This window comes from Sphaerodactylus townsendi, linkage group LG08 (assembly GCF_021028975.2).
Source record: "Sphaerodactylus townsendi isolate TG3544 linkage group LG08, MPM_Stown_v2.3, whole genome shotgun sequence".
NCBI lineage: Eukaryota > Metazoa > Chordata > Lepidosauria > Squamata > Sphaerodactylidae > Sphaerodactylus > Sphaerodactylus townsendi.
The window spans coordinates 25,555,019-25,572,014 of record NC_059432.1 but is presented as its reverse complement, the minus strand read 5'-3'; the positions used below and the strand labels follow the sequence as shown (position 1 = coordinate 25,572,014).

General features: G+C 41.6%; 1 protein-coding gene across 6 annotated transcripts in view; it reads right to left on the bottom strand.

Annotated features, from left to right (window-relative positions):
• COL13A1 (collagen type XIII alpha 1 chain) overlaps positions 1–16,996 on the bottom strand; it is a 248,821-nt gene that overhangs the window by 46,649 nt on the left and 185,176 nt on the right. For all 6 annotated transcript variants that reach the window (XM_048505280.1, XM_048505279.1, XM_048505281.1 and 3 more), the window contains 7 exons: positions 15,629–15,673; positions 14,301–14,345; positions 11,784–11,873; positions 9,248–9,292; positions 8,081–8,122; positions 5,978–6,004; positions 4,899–4,979 (listed from right to left, as the gene is read on the bottom strand). In XM_048505280.1, the coding sequence (XP_048361237.1) occupies positions 4,899–4,979; positions 5,978–6,004; positions 8,081–8,122; positions 9,248–9,292; positions 11,784–11,873; positions 14,301–14,345; positions 15,629–15,673 (375 nt within the window). The remainder of the gene's footprint in view (positions 1–4,898; positions 4,980–5,977; positions 6,005–8,080; positions 8,123–9,247; positions 9,293–11,783; positions 11,874–14,300; positions 14,346–15,628; positions 15,674–16,996) is intronic.

The following is a 16,996-nucleotide window of genomic DNA, read 5'->3' as shown; positions in this document are numbered from 1 at the left end:
TACAAAAATAAAAAGTTCCCAATTAATTAGCACACTAAAGGGTGCTTAATACCTGTAGAAGATCCAGTGTCTCTGGACAGAACTAGTTTCAAGACCAATAGTACCTCAGACAAGATTTTCATGGTGTAAGCTTTTGAGAGTCAAAGCGCCTTTCATTGGAACTCTGGCTCTCAAACCCATGTACCCCACAAGATCTTGTTGCTTTCTGAGACTGATTTGAATCCAGGACTTTTGCTACAGTCTAACACAGCTACCCTGTCTCTGAACTGAGGTTCTATTTATTTATCCTGGTTAATTGCTAGAGATAGAACAATTTTCTATGGATTTGTTTGATAATTTCACAGCCATTTCAATCAGTAACTTCCATGAATATCTTATATAGTTGGTGAAGTACTTTTTTTGTTTGTTTGTAACTACTCCAATTAGTTATGTTGGGTGACCCTGAGGTATAGGAGTAACAGGGGAAAATAACCTTTCTGCTTGCTTCACATCATTCATAATTTTAAAACCATTAAAAATTAGTGTATATTACAAACATAATGGTTCGTATATATCACTTGTGCTTTCATCTGTGTCAAAGGTGACTGCATAATGAATTTCCCATCACTGATGTCACACCAGTGGCGGAGGGCCAAGGGGGCGGGGGGTGCGTCGTGCACCAAGTGCACGCCTGGGGGACAGAAAATTGCCTCGGCCCCTCCTCCTTTCCCCCATGACACCCCCTTCCCCATGGCACACATACACACACACCCCTTCCCACACTTACCTACGTTCCTTTTCTTTTCTTAGTACTTTTTGAGGCTGAAAAAAGCGGCCTATTTACAGTTCAGGCTAAAAACTGCCTGAGGAACTACAGTTCCCAGGAGACCTTGGGGCTCACAAGGTCTCCTGGGAAGTATAGTTCGTCCGGCAGTTTTTTCCCTGAACTGTGAAGAGGCCACTTTTTCCAGCCTCAAAAAGTACTAGAAATAGAAAAGGAACGTAGGTAAGTGTGAGAAGGGGTGGGGTGGGGTGTGTGCCGCCAGGGGGGGGGGGTGGGGTGGTGGTGGAAAAAACACACTGCGCACCGAGTGTAATTTGGCCCAGCTATGCCTCTGTGTCATACATACCTATTTAGACATGTTGGTTGCAATCCCTGATGATGCTTAGTCCTCATAAATGGCCACAAACATTCCAGTAGGTCTACTTAAAGAGAATGGCACCAGTATTCCAGAACTGTTCAGTGACAATTGGACAGCTCTTGAAATTTAAGCCCATTTAATCTGGAGAATCATTCACATGAGTAGGACACAAAATCATCCACCAGGAGAGTCTCATGTCTTGGAAACATGAGTCTCATGAGTTGGAAACAAGTTTTCGTTCACACAGCCAATGCAGACACACATCTAACTGCATCCACATTACGATTTTCATCCAGATTCCTTTGTCTAGATCTCTGCATGCCATAGTAACCCATAATCCCTATCTGGTTCCAAGTTGTTCCACATGGCTAGGTCGAAGTCAGGGCACCATACAAAGCATCATACACAAGAAAATAACATAGTCTTGTCTCAACATTGACCCTTAGGAAATATAGTTATAAACATATTTTTGTTTGAGATGGGTATTTCTTTCTCTGTTCCTGATCAAGCTTCATTAAGTTAAATTTGATATTTCCACCAACCAATTAGTTCAGCAACCTCTTGTGTGCCTGAGTTCCATAAGTGAATTCTTCACTGACTTAATTTTTGAAGTCACTTAACATTTATGGCAGTGTTGTTAAAATCATGCTAAAACTATAATAAAATATGTTGACATTTATTAAACAAAGATATGCACATTGTCAGCCAAGTGTACTGGATGCAAGTAGTAAAAACAGACACAAAAATTATTACACAGGTGCATAGGATGAGATAGTTGGATTGTCAGGCTGAAGGCAATGTAGTCAGGAATTTGCTTCAGAGTTGGTTTGGGTCTTTTTCTAGATTTGTTCCTATCCATTTTGACTTTGAAGTCTAGAATTTGTAATGCCACTGAATTTTCTACAATAGTGATGACTGAACTCATGGTCCATGGTCCACATGTGGACAACTGAATTCTGTTTATTGAGCTGTTACCTTTCCATTGATTTGTTATCACCAAACAGCTGATAATTAACATGGAGAGAATAGGGCAGCTGCAACCCTTTGACAAGTGGGACTATGGTGCATCTCTGCATACAAACATACTACTAGGTTCCAAATTCTGCCACAGGCAACTGGAAATTGCTAAGTTAAGTATAATGCTTTTTCTGGAGCATGGCTTGATAGTGATTCCACTACTGTGGCTTTGAGCAATAGAGTACTGGAATCATCCCCAAGCCCTTAATTCTCAGCCCTAGCCCCCTAAATGACCAAAGGAACTATAGGGATTATTGAGAGAGCATACATGAAATGCTTTGACCATTCAAAATGTTCCATAAATATATTGTTATTTATTGAATTAGAGATGTGGTTCAATTGTGGCTAGCAAAGTTTAGCTAAAGGAAGTAAGAAGCCACAGCCACTGAGCAGCAAATAAGAGTCGGGTGTTGTAGCTACTCTTGTCTGCTCCAGACTCCTGACTCCTCTGCTGCTATCATTGGTTGACCACTGCTGGTCAGTAAGGGTGTTGGGTCACTTGTGCCTCAGTTGCTGTTCTGAAACCACCATGCTGACTGATGTGGTCCCATGACCATAAAAACATGTTCATCCCAGCTATGTATCCCCAACAACATTCATTTGAATATCTTAGAAGTGGTTTCTGTATAAATACTAAAATACATGACCAAGGCTTTTTTCTGACTTAGAAGTACCAGGTAAAGGTGCCCCATCACAGCTAACATAAGGAAGACCAAGGGGCAATCTGGCCCAGTATTCTTTTTTTGTCAGTAGCCAGCTAGATGTTATTTCTAGACACAAATACATGTTGGATGGGCACACTGCCACAAATAGCCTTAGAGGTGGCCAAAGTTATTAGTTTGCTTACCTGAAACCTGTTTTGGTGAGGAAGTTCACAAAGGACCCATGAGCCAAGAACTGTATCCTTTAAAAATGCTTTAATTTACCTAAGTTGATGAAAAATATCTGTGTGTTTGTGTGTGTGAGAGAAACAAATTCAGTGGTCATATGCTTCTATATTTTACACAGGAAATGGATTAGCTAGGAATTTTATAAGAGGGGGCCCTTGCCAGAGTACTGTGGATCAGTGGATGTGTTTGGTAAAAGGACCACACCAGGTGTTTGCTCATCCTTCAACAGATGAGCAGAGGTCTGTAAGCTATTTCCCTTCCTTTCTTGCATGTCTTGGCATCTGAGTTGGCAACTGCATGTGATGATGGAAGTAAAAGTATATGTGTTCAAAAGTCACAGGTACATTTCCTCTCAGATTCTAAATAGTACAAATGGAGTTGTGTTAAATGAAGGAAAGTTTCCTTCCATTCCCCTCCCACTGTAGCCTCTATGTCCCTTGAAATTGTACTCTTGCAGGTGACTGGATGGCCAGGAACAGTGTGGGGAACAATTTGGAGGTCTGAAGTGAAAGGAGGAATCACCAAAAATCAGCCTCCCTTGCTCTGCAAGTGGAAATGCCATTCTGCCAGTAGAACTGCTATTACACTTGACCAGGGGTCGGCAACCTTTAATACCCAAAGAGCCATTTGGACCCGTTTTCCACGGAAAAGAAAACACGTGGAGCCGCAAATACTTTTTGACATTTAAAATTAAGATAACACTATATATATAAAACACTGTATATATTGTTTTTTTACCTTTACGTAAATTATAGTGTTTTGCTTATGAAATCCATGAAGTGCTACAGATGTGCGAAACAGGCGGTGCAAAAGGGACCCCTTTTATAACAGATGGCTCAGTAGTGGCAACTACATATCTGCTGTTACTTCCACCGTTCCTTGCAATTGGCCCTGACCACACATCTCCACCAGTCTTCTCGGCCCATATCAGACTAACCCTTAACAGGCATAAAGCCCTACCTCCTTCTGCCTCAATTGCCACCTTCACCTGTTGGGGAAAAATGTGCCACTGGGGCTTTTTGGCACAGGCATGAGCTCTTCCTATGCCTCCTATAAGCTCTACTTGGCTCGCTTTCCCTCCCACCCTCAATCTATTCCCCCGCCCCTATTTTCTAATTCTCCTCACTATCTCATCTGTACATTCTGGCACTTGTACTTCCAATTTAAAAAGTCCTTCCAGGCAGTGGCAAAACGGCGAATGAACACCTTTGCTAACCAGAAAGCTCCACGTCGCCATGTCTCTGTTTCCATAGACTGGTGTGAGAATTACATCAGTGTTTCTGATAGAGAGGCTAAAAAGCAGGCAGATCCTTGTGTGTTAGGGACCAATGGAGGGCAAGGAAGGTGGATAGGAGGTGGGGCTTGTGCTGTCAGTCACCGTTTGGATTTTGGGGGAAGCGGAGTGAACAGCTCAGAGTGGATCAGCCGCCGTTGCCGTCGCCACTGTGGTTCGGGCGGGAAGGACTGGCCCATGCCATAGTAGGGCGGGAGCCACGGCCGCCTGTCTTCTCTGCTTGGTACCGAAACCCCAAGGAAGATCTTCTCCGCCTTCATGGCCAGTGGGCTCCTCAGTGGAGGCCAGAGGCCAGAGGGAGCCGCAGTACAAGGACGAAAGAGCTGCATGCGGCTCCAGAGCCATGGGTTGCAGACCCCTGCACTTGACAGATGACCAGTTTAGGATCCAACGACTCAAGATCTCCCAAGCTATCAAAATATGGGGGAATCCAACCATTATCTGCAGTTCCCTGTCATTTTTTATATATTGTTGCATTTCCCTTTTTAAGTATAAAAGGTCAAATTTGGTTTGTTTGTTTTTAAAGGCTTCTAGAAAGGATGACTTTGAAATCCTTCTGGCTTTATAGATACTTACAGGCAATCCCAGGGGACCTCGGTCTCCTTTTTCACCAGGGGCACCTTTGTCGCCTTTTGTTCCATCAATGCCTGCATCTCCCTAAAAGAAATATATACCAAGAAAAAGCCAGCAACATCACCAGAATGTTTCTAAACAACCATTAATTGCATATCGAACTATGAAGAACATGCTGAATTACTCCAGTCTATAGTCACTGATTTTAATGGGCTTAGATTAGAGCAGGGGTTGTCAACCTTTAGCACCCAAAGAGCCATTTGGCCCCGCCTCCCCAAACCGCACCCCGGCAACCGGCCTCCCCAAGCCCTGCCTTCAGCCAAGTGGGCGGGATAGACAGCAGCGGCGACACCAACGACAGCAAGTTGCACTTGGGATGAAGCGAGCGCACCTCCTTCCCTGCCCCCTTCTTCCTTCTTTCCTCCCTCCAGCATCCTTTCCTCTCCGGGAAAGTGCGACTTATTGTTGTTGCCACACGGAGCCACAGTATGAGGACGAAAGAGCCACATGCGGCTCTGGAGCCGCGGATTGCTGACCCCTGGATTAGAGTAATTTAGCATAGGAGTACGGTAATATCCAAGGAAACACTGCACTTACTAATGGTGTTTTGCACCCAATTTCATTGCCACGCTAGACAATGCCAAATTTGTTCCATTGGTTTTTACAGAAGATACTTGATTGATTACACTTTCTGAACTATATAACAGGCTTTATAGGAAAGGAGGAGTCCTGAGTTCCAGAAAAATGAAGACTAGACATGTGTTACACGTAAATATATGTATTAGAACCGTATTTAAGTGGATACTTAGTGTAGAGAAGTGAAGAGGGTGCATAACTGCAAAATCATTTAAATTAACAATCCTTTAAAAAAATTAACAATTTCATTTTTTAAAAAACATGGCATAGAGCGGTGGTATATACATTTGAATATTACATGTACAATAAAAATGGGGTTAAATTCAGCCACATGCAAGCCATGAAATTACATAAAGCCTACTGTCCAGAGCAACATCCTACACATTCCCTGACTAATTTGACTCAATGTGACTTTATTTTCCACATTTAGTGCCCTGTAATCTTACCTTAGGTCCTGGAAGACCATGAGGACCCTGTATTTGGAACAAAGGAAACAACATTCACTATTGTCATTTGTGCTCAAATTTCTGGCTCTCGCCAGCGAACAAATACTGAGGGTTTCCATATTCCTGTCATTGTCCTTTTACATTATTTAATGGATAACTAATCAAATAGTAACAGACAACAAAATAATGGTTTAAATTTGAAGATGAATTTAAATTTTTCCAAAGGACCGGTTGATTTCTATAACAAAAGGATGAAGAAAAAGAGGGAGAGCAGCTTTTACAGCAAAAGGAAGAAGAAAGTGAGGAAAACTAAATGGGCATATAATTTGAGCCTAATAATGATTTTCAAGTGAATGATTAAGGATTCCTTTCTCTCCTCCCCTGGCTCAAAATTGCAAACTCCCAAGGCTGCTTTTTGTCTTTTAAAAAATCTGTTGAGCCTTTGTTATAGGCCTCTGCTGTGGCAAAAACAGAGTTGTTCAATGAAGTTTCCATATGGGAGTTCTGTGTGTGCTTTCCTCCATCAGCCACCATTTCCCCTGAACTGTCCCCTGATGTGCCATAGCAATTACTGATTTTTTTAAAGGGCCCTCTAGTGGTGCACCAGAGTAAATGGTGTCCACAAGCTGCAGATGAAAGCAAGCACAGTGATGCAGTCTAGACCAGTGGTGGCGAACCTTTGGCACTCCAGATGTTATGGACTACAATTCCCATCAGCCCCTGCCAGCATGGTCAATTGGCTATGCTGGAAGGGGCTGATGGGAATTGTAGTCCATAACATCTGGAGTGCCGAAGGTTCGCCACCATGGGTCTAGACCTTTGAAACCAGGCACCTTTCTGATCAGACCAGGTTTAACATGCTTGGAAGCTGGGACAGCACTCTTCTCAAACAGATTAGGGAAAAGCAGATTTGGGAAAGACCTTAGAAATGACTAGGAAAGGATTATTGGAGTCCATCACTGCATGCAGGCTTCTAAACAGATGTTCCAGTGCGGAAGCAAAAGCAGAGAGAAGGCTCTATATGTAATCACCCCTAGTCTATCACTATGTGCTTAGTTAGAGGAACTGTAGGGACATGCAGGGTGCTTTTTCTCACTCTGTGCAGCCAACCGGAATAACTGTAGAATCAGTCGGAGATTTGATAAAGACAAAAAAAGTGTTTTTTTCTAAATAAGGATGCTGCAAAATATGCTTTGGGGAGGTTCAGCTGGTAATTGTTTTGTGTGTGACTGCTTTGACCACCTGTGAGTAAGCATTGTGTTTCCACACCTCACTGCAGGCAGCACTGAGCAGCTGCTGAACAGCGGCAGGTAAAAGAACAGGAGCTGATGGCCAGTGGCTGTGGGAGGCATGGAGCGGGTTGGGGGGTTCTACCAGTCGACAGAAGCAGGGGACAGCGTGGGGGTCTGCTAAGGGGCTCAGTACTCATTCACTGTATATGTGTATGGTACAATGTTGTGCACCATACTATACCTGTCTACATTCAATAAACAGCCCATTGAGGGGTTGAATTCCGGCTCACTATGGCAGGCAAGGATTTAAGCCAAACCAATGGGTATTTGACCATCCATACTCCTTGTTAAACTTGCCATTGTGTCACTATCAACTCTTGCCCGAGGTATGCATTACCAAGACTCTCCCTACTTGTCCTGGCTCTAGGGAATAAAAAAAGTTGTTTGGAGCATACAAAGACTATTCACCTGCTGAATAATAGCAATGGCGCGATAACTGGAAAAACCGCTGAATTTTTATTAGAAGTGCTCAAGTCAAAGACATAATGGAAGCTTGACCACCTCTTCTGTACCAACCTTACGTGCTTTGTCCAGTTTTATGTCCTGTTTTAACACGCACTCAGTCCTGTATTTTGTTTTATTGATATGCCTAATAAAAGTCAGTTGAAGTTGAAGTCACTATCAACTGTTGCCTTCACTTAAGTGAAACAATACACAGGGAGATTCCTCTAAGACAGACAGACAGACAGACAGACAGACAGACAGACAGACAGACAGACAGACAGACAGACAGACAGACAGACAGACAAGAAGAATAAATGAGACATTTTGTTCCACCTTCACCATGTAGTATATTACTAATTGTACTTACTGATGTTCCTGGTGGCCCTTGTGGCCCTGGTGGCCCAGTTATCTAGATGCAGAATAGAAAAACAAATGTCACCGCCATCATAGATAACTCACAGGAAAGTATTGCTCAACAACTTTAAAGAAAAATAAGAATATGGGAGATGTAAATTAAACCAACAGGCTGGTCCTACGATTGTTTACTCAGAAGTCTCACTGAGTTCAAAAAGACTTACTTCTCATTAAAAATGCTTAGAATTACAAACTCTGGTATAGTACTCAAATCTCTAACTAGGGAAATCTAGAGGCGATGGCAACAACTTTGGAATAATTTTTGTTTCTATCTTGTAGAAACAAATGGGTTGAGAGCTCACTTATGAAGGGTACAGAATTCTTCTCTTGTATACAGCTGACCTCTCCAGTGTCTGTATCTCCCCACTCCCCATAACATCGCTTCAGCTAGGGTTACCAACTCCAGGCTGGGAAATGCCTGGGGATTTATTACTGATCAATGACCGTAAATAAATCTGAATACCTGGGGTTTGGGAGGTGGAGCATGGTGAGGGTAGAGCATGGGGATGGGAGGGACTTTAGCAAGGTATAATATCATAGAGTCCACCTTCCAAAGCAGCCATTTTCTCCAAGAGAACTGATCTTTATCATCTGGAGATCAATTCTAATAGTGGAAGATTGGCACCTGCAGATTGGCAATCCTACTCTTCAGTCAAGGACTGCTACTGGAAGTGTGCTTAGCTGAAGTGCTTGGGAGGAAGGGCTGCCAGGAGATAAAATGGAGGGAAAGCTTCCTTCATGCCATACCTGCCTGTCTCTTTTGGAGTGAAAAAAAATCAACTCTGTCTTTCTATGTGAGTGGGGCAGATCTGGGTTTAGAAATCTGTTCAATTGGCTTGTATTGTAACATCTGTTTGCTGCTGACTGTAGTTTTTGATGGTGTTTGTAGTGTTTGATTTTACTGTAAGCCACTTTGAACACACTGTGAAAAAATGGGACAAACTACATATTTCAAACAAATATCTATGTTGCACCCTACTTAAATGGAACTGCTTTGGAGTAGGAAATTTGCAGCTCAAGAAACTCTAGCACGCATTGTCAGCCATGCCTATAATAAGGTGATCCCTCTTTTGTCACCCCAGCCATATTAATCAAAAAATAAATTATAGTGATCACTTACTGATTCCCCAGTTTCTCCTTTTGTTCCAGGTTCTCCCTTCTCTCCCTGTTAAGGTGAGAAGCATCGTAACATAAACCCAAATGAAATAATAAACAGCCTGTTGCATTCCAGTGTGGTCTGTGCTACTTTTCCATCTTCTTTCAAACTTGATTTGTAATAATTTAAAAAATTAAAATGCAATTGCAGTGCTAGCTTATTGAAGTTACCTACGGCTGATGACTATTGAAAATTTAATTTTTTTTTCATTTTCTTTCCAACTTAATTACTTTCTGCTCTTTCCTGCAATTGCATTCATGAAATAATTCATGAAATAAAATAATCAGCTCTTGTTCCTTTGAACAGATATTGTTACACACTTTTTAATCAGCAAATACCACTGACAAATTTAAAATAGTACGTTGTAATCACACTATGATTATAGGTAATAAAATTAAAAGAATTATGAATAGTCGCTTTGGCTTGCTATAAAGTAAAAAGAAGTACTTAACCCCCCCCCCCCAGCTCATAATGAACAATAGCTGATAATTAACCACTAATGCATAAGTGCCATAACTGAACCAGCAAGCTCACAGGGAACAGGAAGATATTAGGGTGAAATGAAATGTATAAAAGAAAAAAATGCAGGGAAAAACAGGACTTTCACTAAAGTAAATTTGCTTCTGAGTAGTCATCTAGTATTATCTTGACTGTGGCTTTTTTATGGGGAATATAGTATTTACAGTATGTAGAAACAGTGTTTCAAATCTGCTAACAGCTGAATATGAAAAAGAGATCCTGTAGCAGTGTGAATGAGCACTGCTGATTATCTTGAGTATGTCAGAACAGTTCGGAAAAGTACCTTTCGATACTGGGCAATGTACTGAATCTGTAAAGTACATACCGAAAGGTCACAGAATAATCAAATTCAAAGAATATACACTTCCTATTATCAGAACTGGCACATTCCCAGTACACAGTTGATTGGAATTCCCTCTGGTCCACAGATTGTGTGCACACAAACCTAAACATACACACTCCGGCAATGCTAGACAAATTTAATATAGCTTATGCTCAGGAGTGCAAATACTCATGGTATCAGCAGATTGTTTAGCAACCTAGCAGAGCTTTCACTAAAGGTCTGAAACTCTAAATGCCTACTTAATTTGATGTAGTGAATTTGCTATTTGTGAGGGCTGTGATAAGAACAATCTCTGGTTAGAATCTCCCTTTACCCATGACTTCACTCATCGGTCTTTAAGCAAATGCAGTTCAATGTAGCAAAATGTAAAGTGATGCACATAGGGGCAAAAAAATCAAAATTTCACATACACACTATAGGGATCAGTGCTATCAGTCACAGACCAGGAAAGGGATTTGGACGTCTTAGTTGATAGTTCCATGGGAATGTCAACTCAATGCATGGCAGCTGTGAAAAAGGCAAATTCTATGCTGGGGATAATTAGGGCAACGAGGATGATTGAGGGATTGGAGCACCTTCCTTATGAGGAGAGGCTGCAGCATTTAAGACTCTTTAGTTTGGAGAGGAGATGTCTGAGGGGGGATATGATTGAAGTCTATAAAATGATGCATGGGATAGAAAATGTTAACAGAGAGACATTTTTCTCTCTTTCTCACAATACTAAAACCAGGGGGCATACATTGAAAATGCTGGGGGGAAGAATTAGGACTAATAAAAGGAAACATTTCTTCACGCAACACGTGATTGGTGTTTGGAATATGCTGCCACAGGAGGTGGTGATGGCCACTAACCTGGACAGCTTTAAAAAGGGCTTGGACAGATTTATGGAGGAGAAGTCGATATATGGCTATCAATCTTGATCCTCCTTGATCTGAGATTGCAAATGCCTTAGCATACCAGGTGCTCGGGAGCAGCAGCAGCAGAAGGCCATTGCTTTCACATCCTGCATGTGAGCTCCCAAAGGTATCTGGTGGGCCACTGCGAGTAGCAGAATGCTGGACTAGATGGACTCTGGTCTGATCCAGCAGGCTCTTTCTTATGTTCTTATGTTCTTAGGCAAACAAATTTTCTTCTTATGTTCTTAAGCAAACAATTTTTCTCTTCTGTTCAGCCTCCCCTCCTCTATACTGCATGGGAATGATAACAGTACTACCTTATCTTGAAGGGCTGATCCAAGATTTCCAGAGACAATGTATATAAAGCCCTCTGAATTCCTAAAATGTGCTACATAAAATGCTGGGTATTTTTAAATAATTGCTTTAAAATACATGACTGTACAGCCCACGGTTAATTTTTCAACAAAATCTCTTAATACCTCTTTTTAAAAAATTAATCCCGGTCATTAAGTGAAAAAACTGCAATTGTTAAAAGACTTATTACAAGATGGATTCCTTAAATCTCTTTTTATTTAAAAGATTTATTTTATTTATAGATTTTAAAATCAATCACCCACTTTTCTTCTTCAAATGAACTCAAAGCAGTTTAATTTCAGTAGCGTACAGTGTGCTTGCCTTTGTCTGTAATTTTGATCCCCCCCTCCCCCTTTGGATTACTTACTGCATTCTTTGGATTACTTACTGTTAAACCTGGAAGTCCAATTGGACCTGTTAGTCCTGGGGGTCCTGGCATCCCTTGATCACCTTTTTCCCCGGTTGCACCATCAAGACCCTAAAGAGGAAGGATGGAATTTAAAAATACTGAACTGTGCAGTAAAGAAAGAAAGGTTTTGTCTTGATTAATTAGAGTGGAGCAGTGCTGAGAAAACTAGATAGGATATCATAGGCCAGTAACAGTTTTAAGGGCATAATTATATATAATCCTTTTGACATTATTAATTACGCCTGTTAGGATATCTACTGCTGCTCTACTTTACTTTTAAATTGTTAAACTGTTTTATTCATGTTGTAATATTATATTGCTTGTGTAGAGGATTTTATTGATATTTTTGTTCTTAGCAATTTTCTTTCAAATCGGATGTGATTCTGGAGCTCTTGGAACTGACTGTTACTCTATGAGGATCAGTTTCTTTCTTCTTGTTGTTAAACCATGCCTGAGGTTGTAGGATGTGTTTATGTAAATTTTAATTCATGCCTATTAAACGTTAATGAAATGAATGAGAATGAATGTATTCTAAAGCGTCAGGACTGCGGACAAGATGCCTTTTTTTTAGACATAATGTGTTTCTTCAGAAAAGCCATCACTATAGGGATAATCTACATGTTATATATACTGCTGTGATTATTTTCCCAGAGCACTTTTTAACAGTACAGATTGCAGTTGCGAAGGCTGCAGTTTAAAGGGAGGAGAGAAGAGGAAGTTTTAACTCTTCCCATTTAAAGCCTCTTCTGTGCTAAAAATAGTCTTCCTCAAGCTGCTTTTATATGAACTAGGATACAGTATAAGAATTTGTAAATGTTCTCCATGGGGTGGGGGGGGTGGGGGGGGCAAGCAATTTGAACTTAACAATTTTAGGAAGGAAAAAAGGATGAGGAAAACAATTAAATGGAGAAAAATGGAGAAAACCCCCCACAAAAGAATAAGTAACAGTGGGACCTGAGAGCTGGGTAAAATCTAAAGACTCAGGTATGGGCTGATCTGTAGGGAAAGCAAAATGAAAGTTTTGATTGGTCTACTCGGTCACTCCCTGCATAATGCTTTGTCCCTTTAAACTGCAACCCTGGAACCTGCAATCCATTTTTAAGAGAAAAGCCACAGGGAAATTAATCACAGAACTACTTATAATGTGTAATTCTGTTTTCACATGTTTATACATTTGCCTTGTGTCAAAATGTCCACATTAAATGAACATATTTTTCAGTATTAGTTTTGTGTCCATTGGTATAGATGTGGAGAAAAAACCCACACAGAAATAATTAACAGGAGCAACTTAGATAAAAAGTAATGATCTAGGTATGAGTTGATTTATAGGAAAAGCAAAATGGAAGTTTTGATCATTACCACTCCCATAAACTATAATGTATTTGTTTGTGTTATGAGTATTATGTATCTTAGTGCCTAGAGGATTTCTTCACCATGCCTTACCTCTTCCCTCAACTGCATATTTACTTTCTAATGAGTATTAGGGATTAGGGATTCAGTGGCGTATCTACCCGGGGACATGGGGTAACCCATGTCTCCGAGCGCATGCCATCTGGTCATGTGGGGGGCACAAAATCGACCCCCCACGTGACTACAAGGTCAGCTTTCCCAAGGGAGGCAACTCTGACAATGCACAGAGCTGAAACAGCCTAGCCGGAGCAGATTGCTTTTTCAGCCAGCTGCCTGCTGAATTAAAATAAGTGGAGGTGGGTCAGTGCCTTGGATTATATTTTCATTATTAATTTGCATATTTAGCAAAGGCTCATGAGTGTGTTGTTGAAATGCTCATCATAACTTGAAAAGATAGTCCAAGGCAGGATTGGGCCTGCTAAAAACAGGGGAACTGGGCTAGGTCCCTGATCTCCATGCAGACCAGGGGGCGGGGCAGAGGGAGGCCCAACTCTGCATGCTCTGCAGGTGGAGGGGGGCATTCCGCCCTCCAGGGCTTCCTGCAGCCAGGCTCCCTGCAGGAGCTAGGAGCAGGGATGTGTGGGGGCAGGGCTCCTTGGGGAGGTGCTCAGAGGAGGTTTTGTCTCCTGGTGCCGTTTGGACCCTGTACATCTCTGTAGGGATTTCTCTGTCTAGCAACTTTGCCCCTGGCCTGAAAAGGTCAGGTTACAAGAAGTCTTCCAAAAGTTATTCCAATGTAAATGTGTATAGGATTTATCTATACAACAATCACCTTACAGAAGAATGTGTTGCTTCAAACACAGAAGCACAGACATGAGAATCACAGATAAGGAATGAGTCTACATTATTGCCTGTATGATAGATAGCCCAGCATGAAGATATCCAGGCCCAACTTGGTGAAGCACTGGAAATTTTGTTATCATCTAAAGCTAAAGACAGACAGACTTTACAAACCTGCTCCACAAAAACAGAGAGAATGAAATAACATCTTCTTTAACTTAAAGCTGAAATTAATCTGTAGTACCAATCCAAATTACTGATTCTAAAATGTTACTTGACACATTATACATAAATCTCACTCCTTACCTTTTTCCCATCATGTCCTGGAGGACCTGGCAGGCCAACTTCTCCCTAAGGTACAGAAACAAACAAAGGAAAAGAAAAATATAAAGAACTATTTCACCCTGTTGCATATTAAGTTTGGAATTTGGCTAACAAATGAATAGCATCTCTCCCCTGCAATGTGACATCTAATAGCTCTCACAGATAATAGCACAATGCACCTATTAGCTAATTTACATGCAGAGTTCTCAGGCTGCAAACAGGACATCCACAATGAATCTTCAAGGTATCTGATACAGAGCGAAATAAGCCATCCCACTTCCTGAGGCAACAAAACCTGGGATTCTGCTTGTTAAATAGGGTGAAGGGGGTGAAAGAAAAAGAAAAAATATATGGGAGTAACCATGTAAATTGATTTTAAAACAAGATTACTGTCCTCTGTTCCCACTGCAGCAGTGGCGTAGTGTCAACAGGACATGGGTGTGTGTGGCTCGGCGGGGGCATTACGGGGTGGGCAGCGCTGCAGCAGGGGTGCAGGGCACACGCATGCCCCACGTGCTGTTCTCTCTCACTCCGCCCCTCCATTGCAGTTATCTGATTTGATGGGGGAGGGTCATTTAGGTTTGCCATTAAAGCAAAAACCTTAATGTGTAGGAGTTTTACCAGTCAGTAATAAGGTGACACAGAAAAATGTGGAAAGTGTCAGGATGGAAAGCTCATTCCTCAGACTCTGGATCTGGGAAGGATTTCTTGGGAAAGGAAGAAACTACTGTTGGAGAGAATGATAATGAGGGAAAGAAGAAATTTAGCATATTAACGTTTTTACATACGACATGTCCAATAAAGGTCATATTGTATTGAATTTCGCATATATTATGCCTAGGTTTTACTACTCTAAAATGTTAAAATATGCGCTATGAAGCTATGAAGAGTAGGAAAAAGATTTCAACAGCATTTATTTCATAAAGTGAGGAAAAGGATAGGTAGATGTACAAGGCAGTCCTAAATGGAGTTACACCCACTGATATATAGGTCTGCCAGGTTTACCAGGGGCCAGGACACTTCACGCCCTCATCGCTCACGGGCTGCTGCCATTGGCAGCAGGTGAGAGAAAAATAATGTAAAACATTTCCATCAGTGTGGCAGCATGGCCCCATGTCAACTCTTCCCTCCTCCCCCCCGATTCCCACCAGTTGCCAGTCGCTGTCTGACAACCCTATTGATATCAATGGGCCTGCAAGGGTATACACCTGGTTCGGATGGTACTGTAAGAAAACAATCCAGAATTAAGCAAAGTTAAATTTAGATCAACCTGTGGCCAAATTTTGTGAATCACAAGAAATTACTGTAACCTTTTGTCCAGGTGGTCCAGCAGCACCTGGCAGTCCAGGAGGTCCCTGAAAAAAAAACCCAACAAGACACATTATCTTTAAAATATGATAATAAAATTTAATATTTAATATTTTAATTTTAAAATTTTCCCCCAAAACAATTGTTTTGAGCTCAGTAAAAACAGGACAAATGTGAAAGAATGTATTGTTAGAAAAAAATCAGCATTAGTGACAGCTTAGCAGAAATATAATTTTAAGCATACCATTTTAAATTCTGTGACACCCTAAAACATTTTGCATAATACATTATCCTATGTGAAGGAAGCAGAAGCACCACAACTGATTATTTTAGTAAGTTTTTTAAAAAATCCATAGTACCTATCTGCTTACTTGTTCCTAAAACATGAGCTTTTTTCCCCTAATGGCTATACAGTTTCTCTTTGAACAAATTCTTATGCCAGGCCACAATAAAATTGGGCCAATAATTATGCTAGTGGAGTCTCAGTGCCAAATCTGCTCATGACCTGATGAAAGTTGGTTTCAGGGAGCCGGCTCAAGGTTGACTAAGCCTTCCATCCTTTCAAGGTCTGTAAAATGAGTACCCAGTTTGGAGCAGGTAAAGTGTAGATGACTGGGGAAGGCAACGGCAAATTATTTTGTAAACACAGTCTGCCTAGTAAACATTGTGGTGTGATGTGATGTCACCCAGTGGCGTAGCACCCAGGGGGCGGGGGAGGGCGTCTTGCACCAGGCATGTGGGGACGTTCCGGGGCGGGGCGGGGGTGCAGGGCACACATGTGCCCCGGGCACAGTTGCCCCTCGCTACTGCTATGATGTCATCCCACATGTCAGTAATGACTGGGTGCTTGCACAGGGGAATACCTTTACCTACCTTTACCTTTGTAGCCAAGGCCATTATTTATAGTGCAGTCATGAAGAACAGAACTGGGTCATACCCCAAGAGTCAATATAGAGTTGCTGTGGTGTGGAGAATGTGTAAATGGCAAAAGTCAGAAAAAAACAGAGAAAAGTGTACAGAAAACTCCCTTGTGTGGAAGCTCTGTTACCTCTAAGTTTTGAGTTTGATGAAAGCAATAAGATGTTATGCCATGTGGAAGCAAACTGGTAGCAGAAAACCACCTCTCCTTTCCTCTATGGTAAATAAGGAAGAAGGAGGAGGAAGTTTCTGTCTCACCAGCAGATAACCGCAGGGATATTTTCTAGATGGGGAAGGGACACTTGATGCTAATGAGGAATCAAGTTAATTTATGAGCTCTGATTAAGCAGGACTGGGGTAATCTTTACCCAGACCACGTACGTGGTATGTGTGAAGTGCTCTTAACATGATAACTATCCTGCTAGCCCAGGGGTCTGCAACCTGCGACTCTC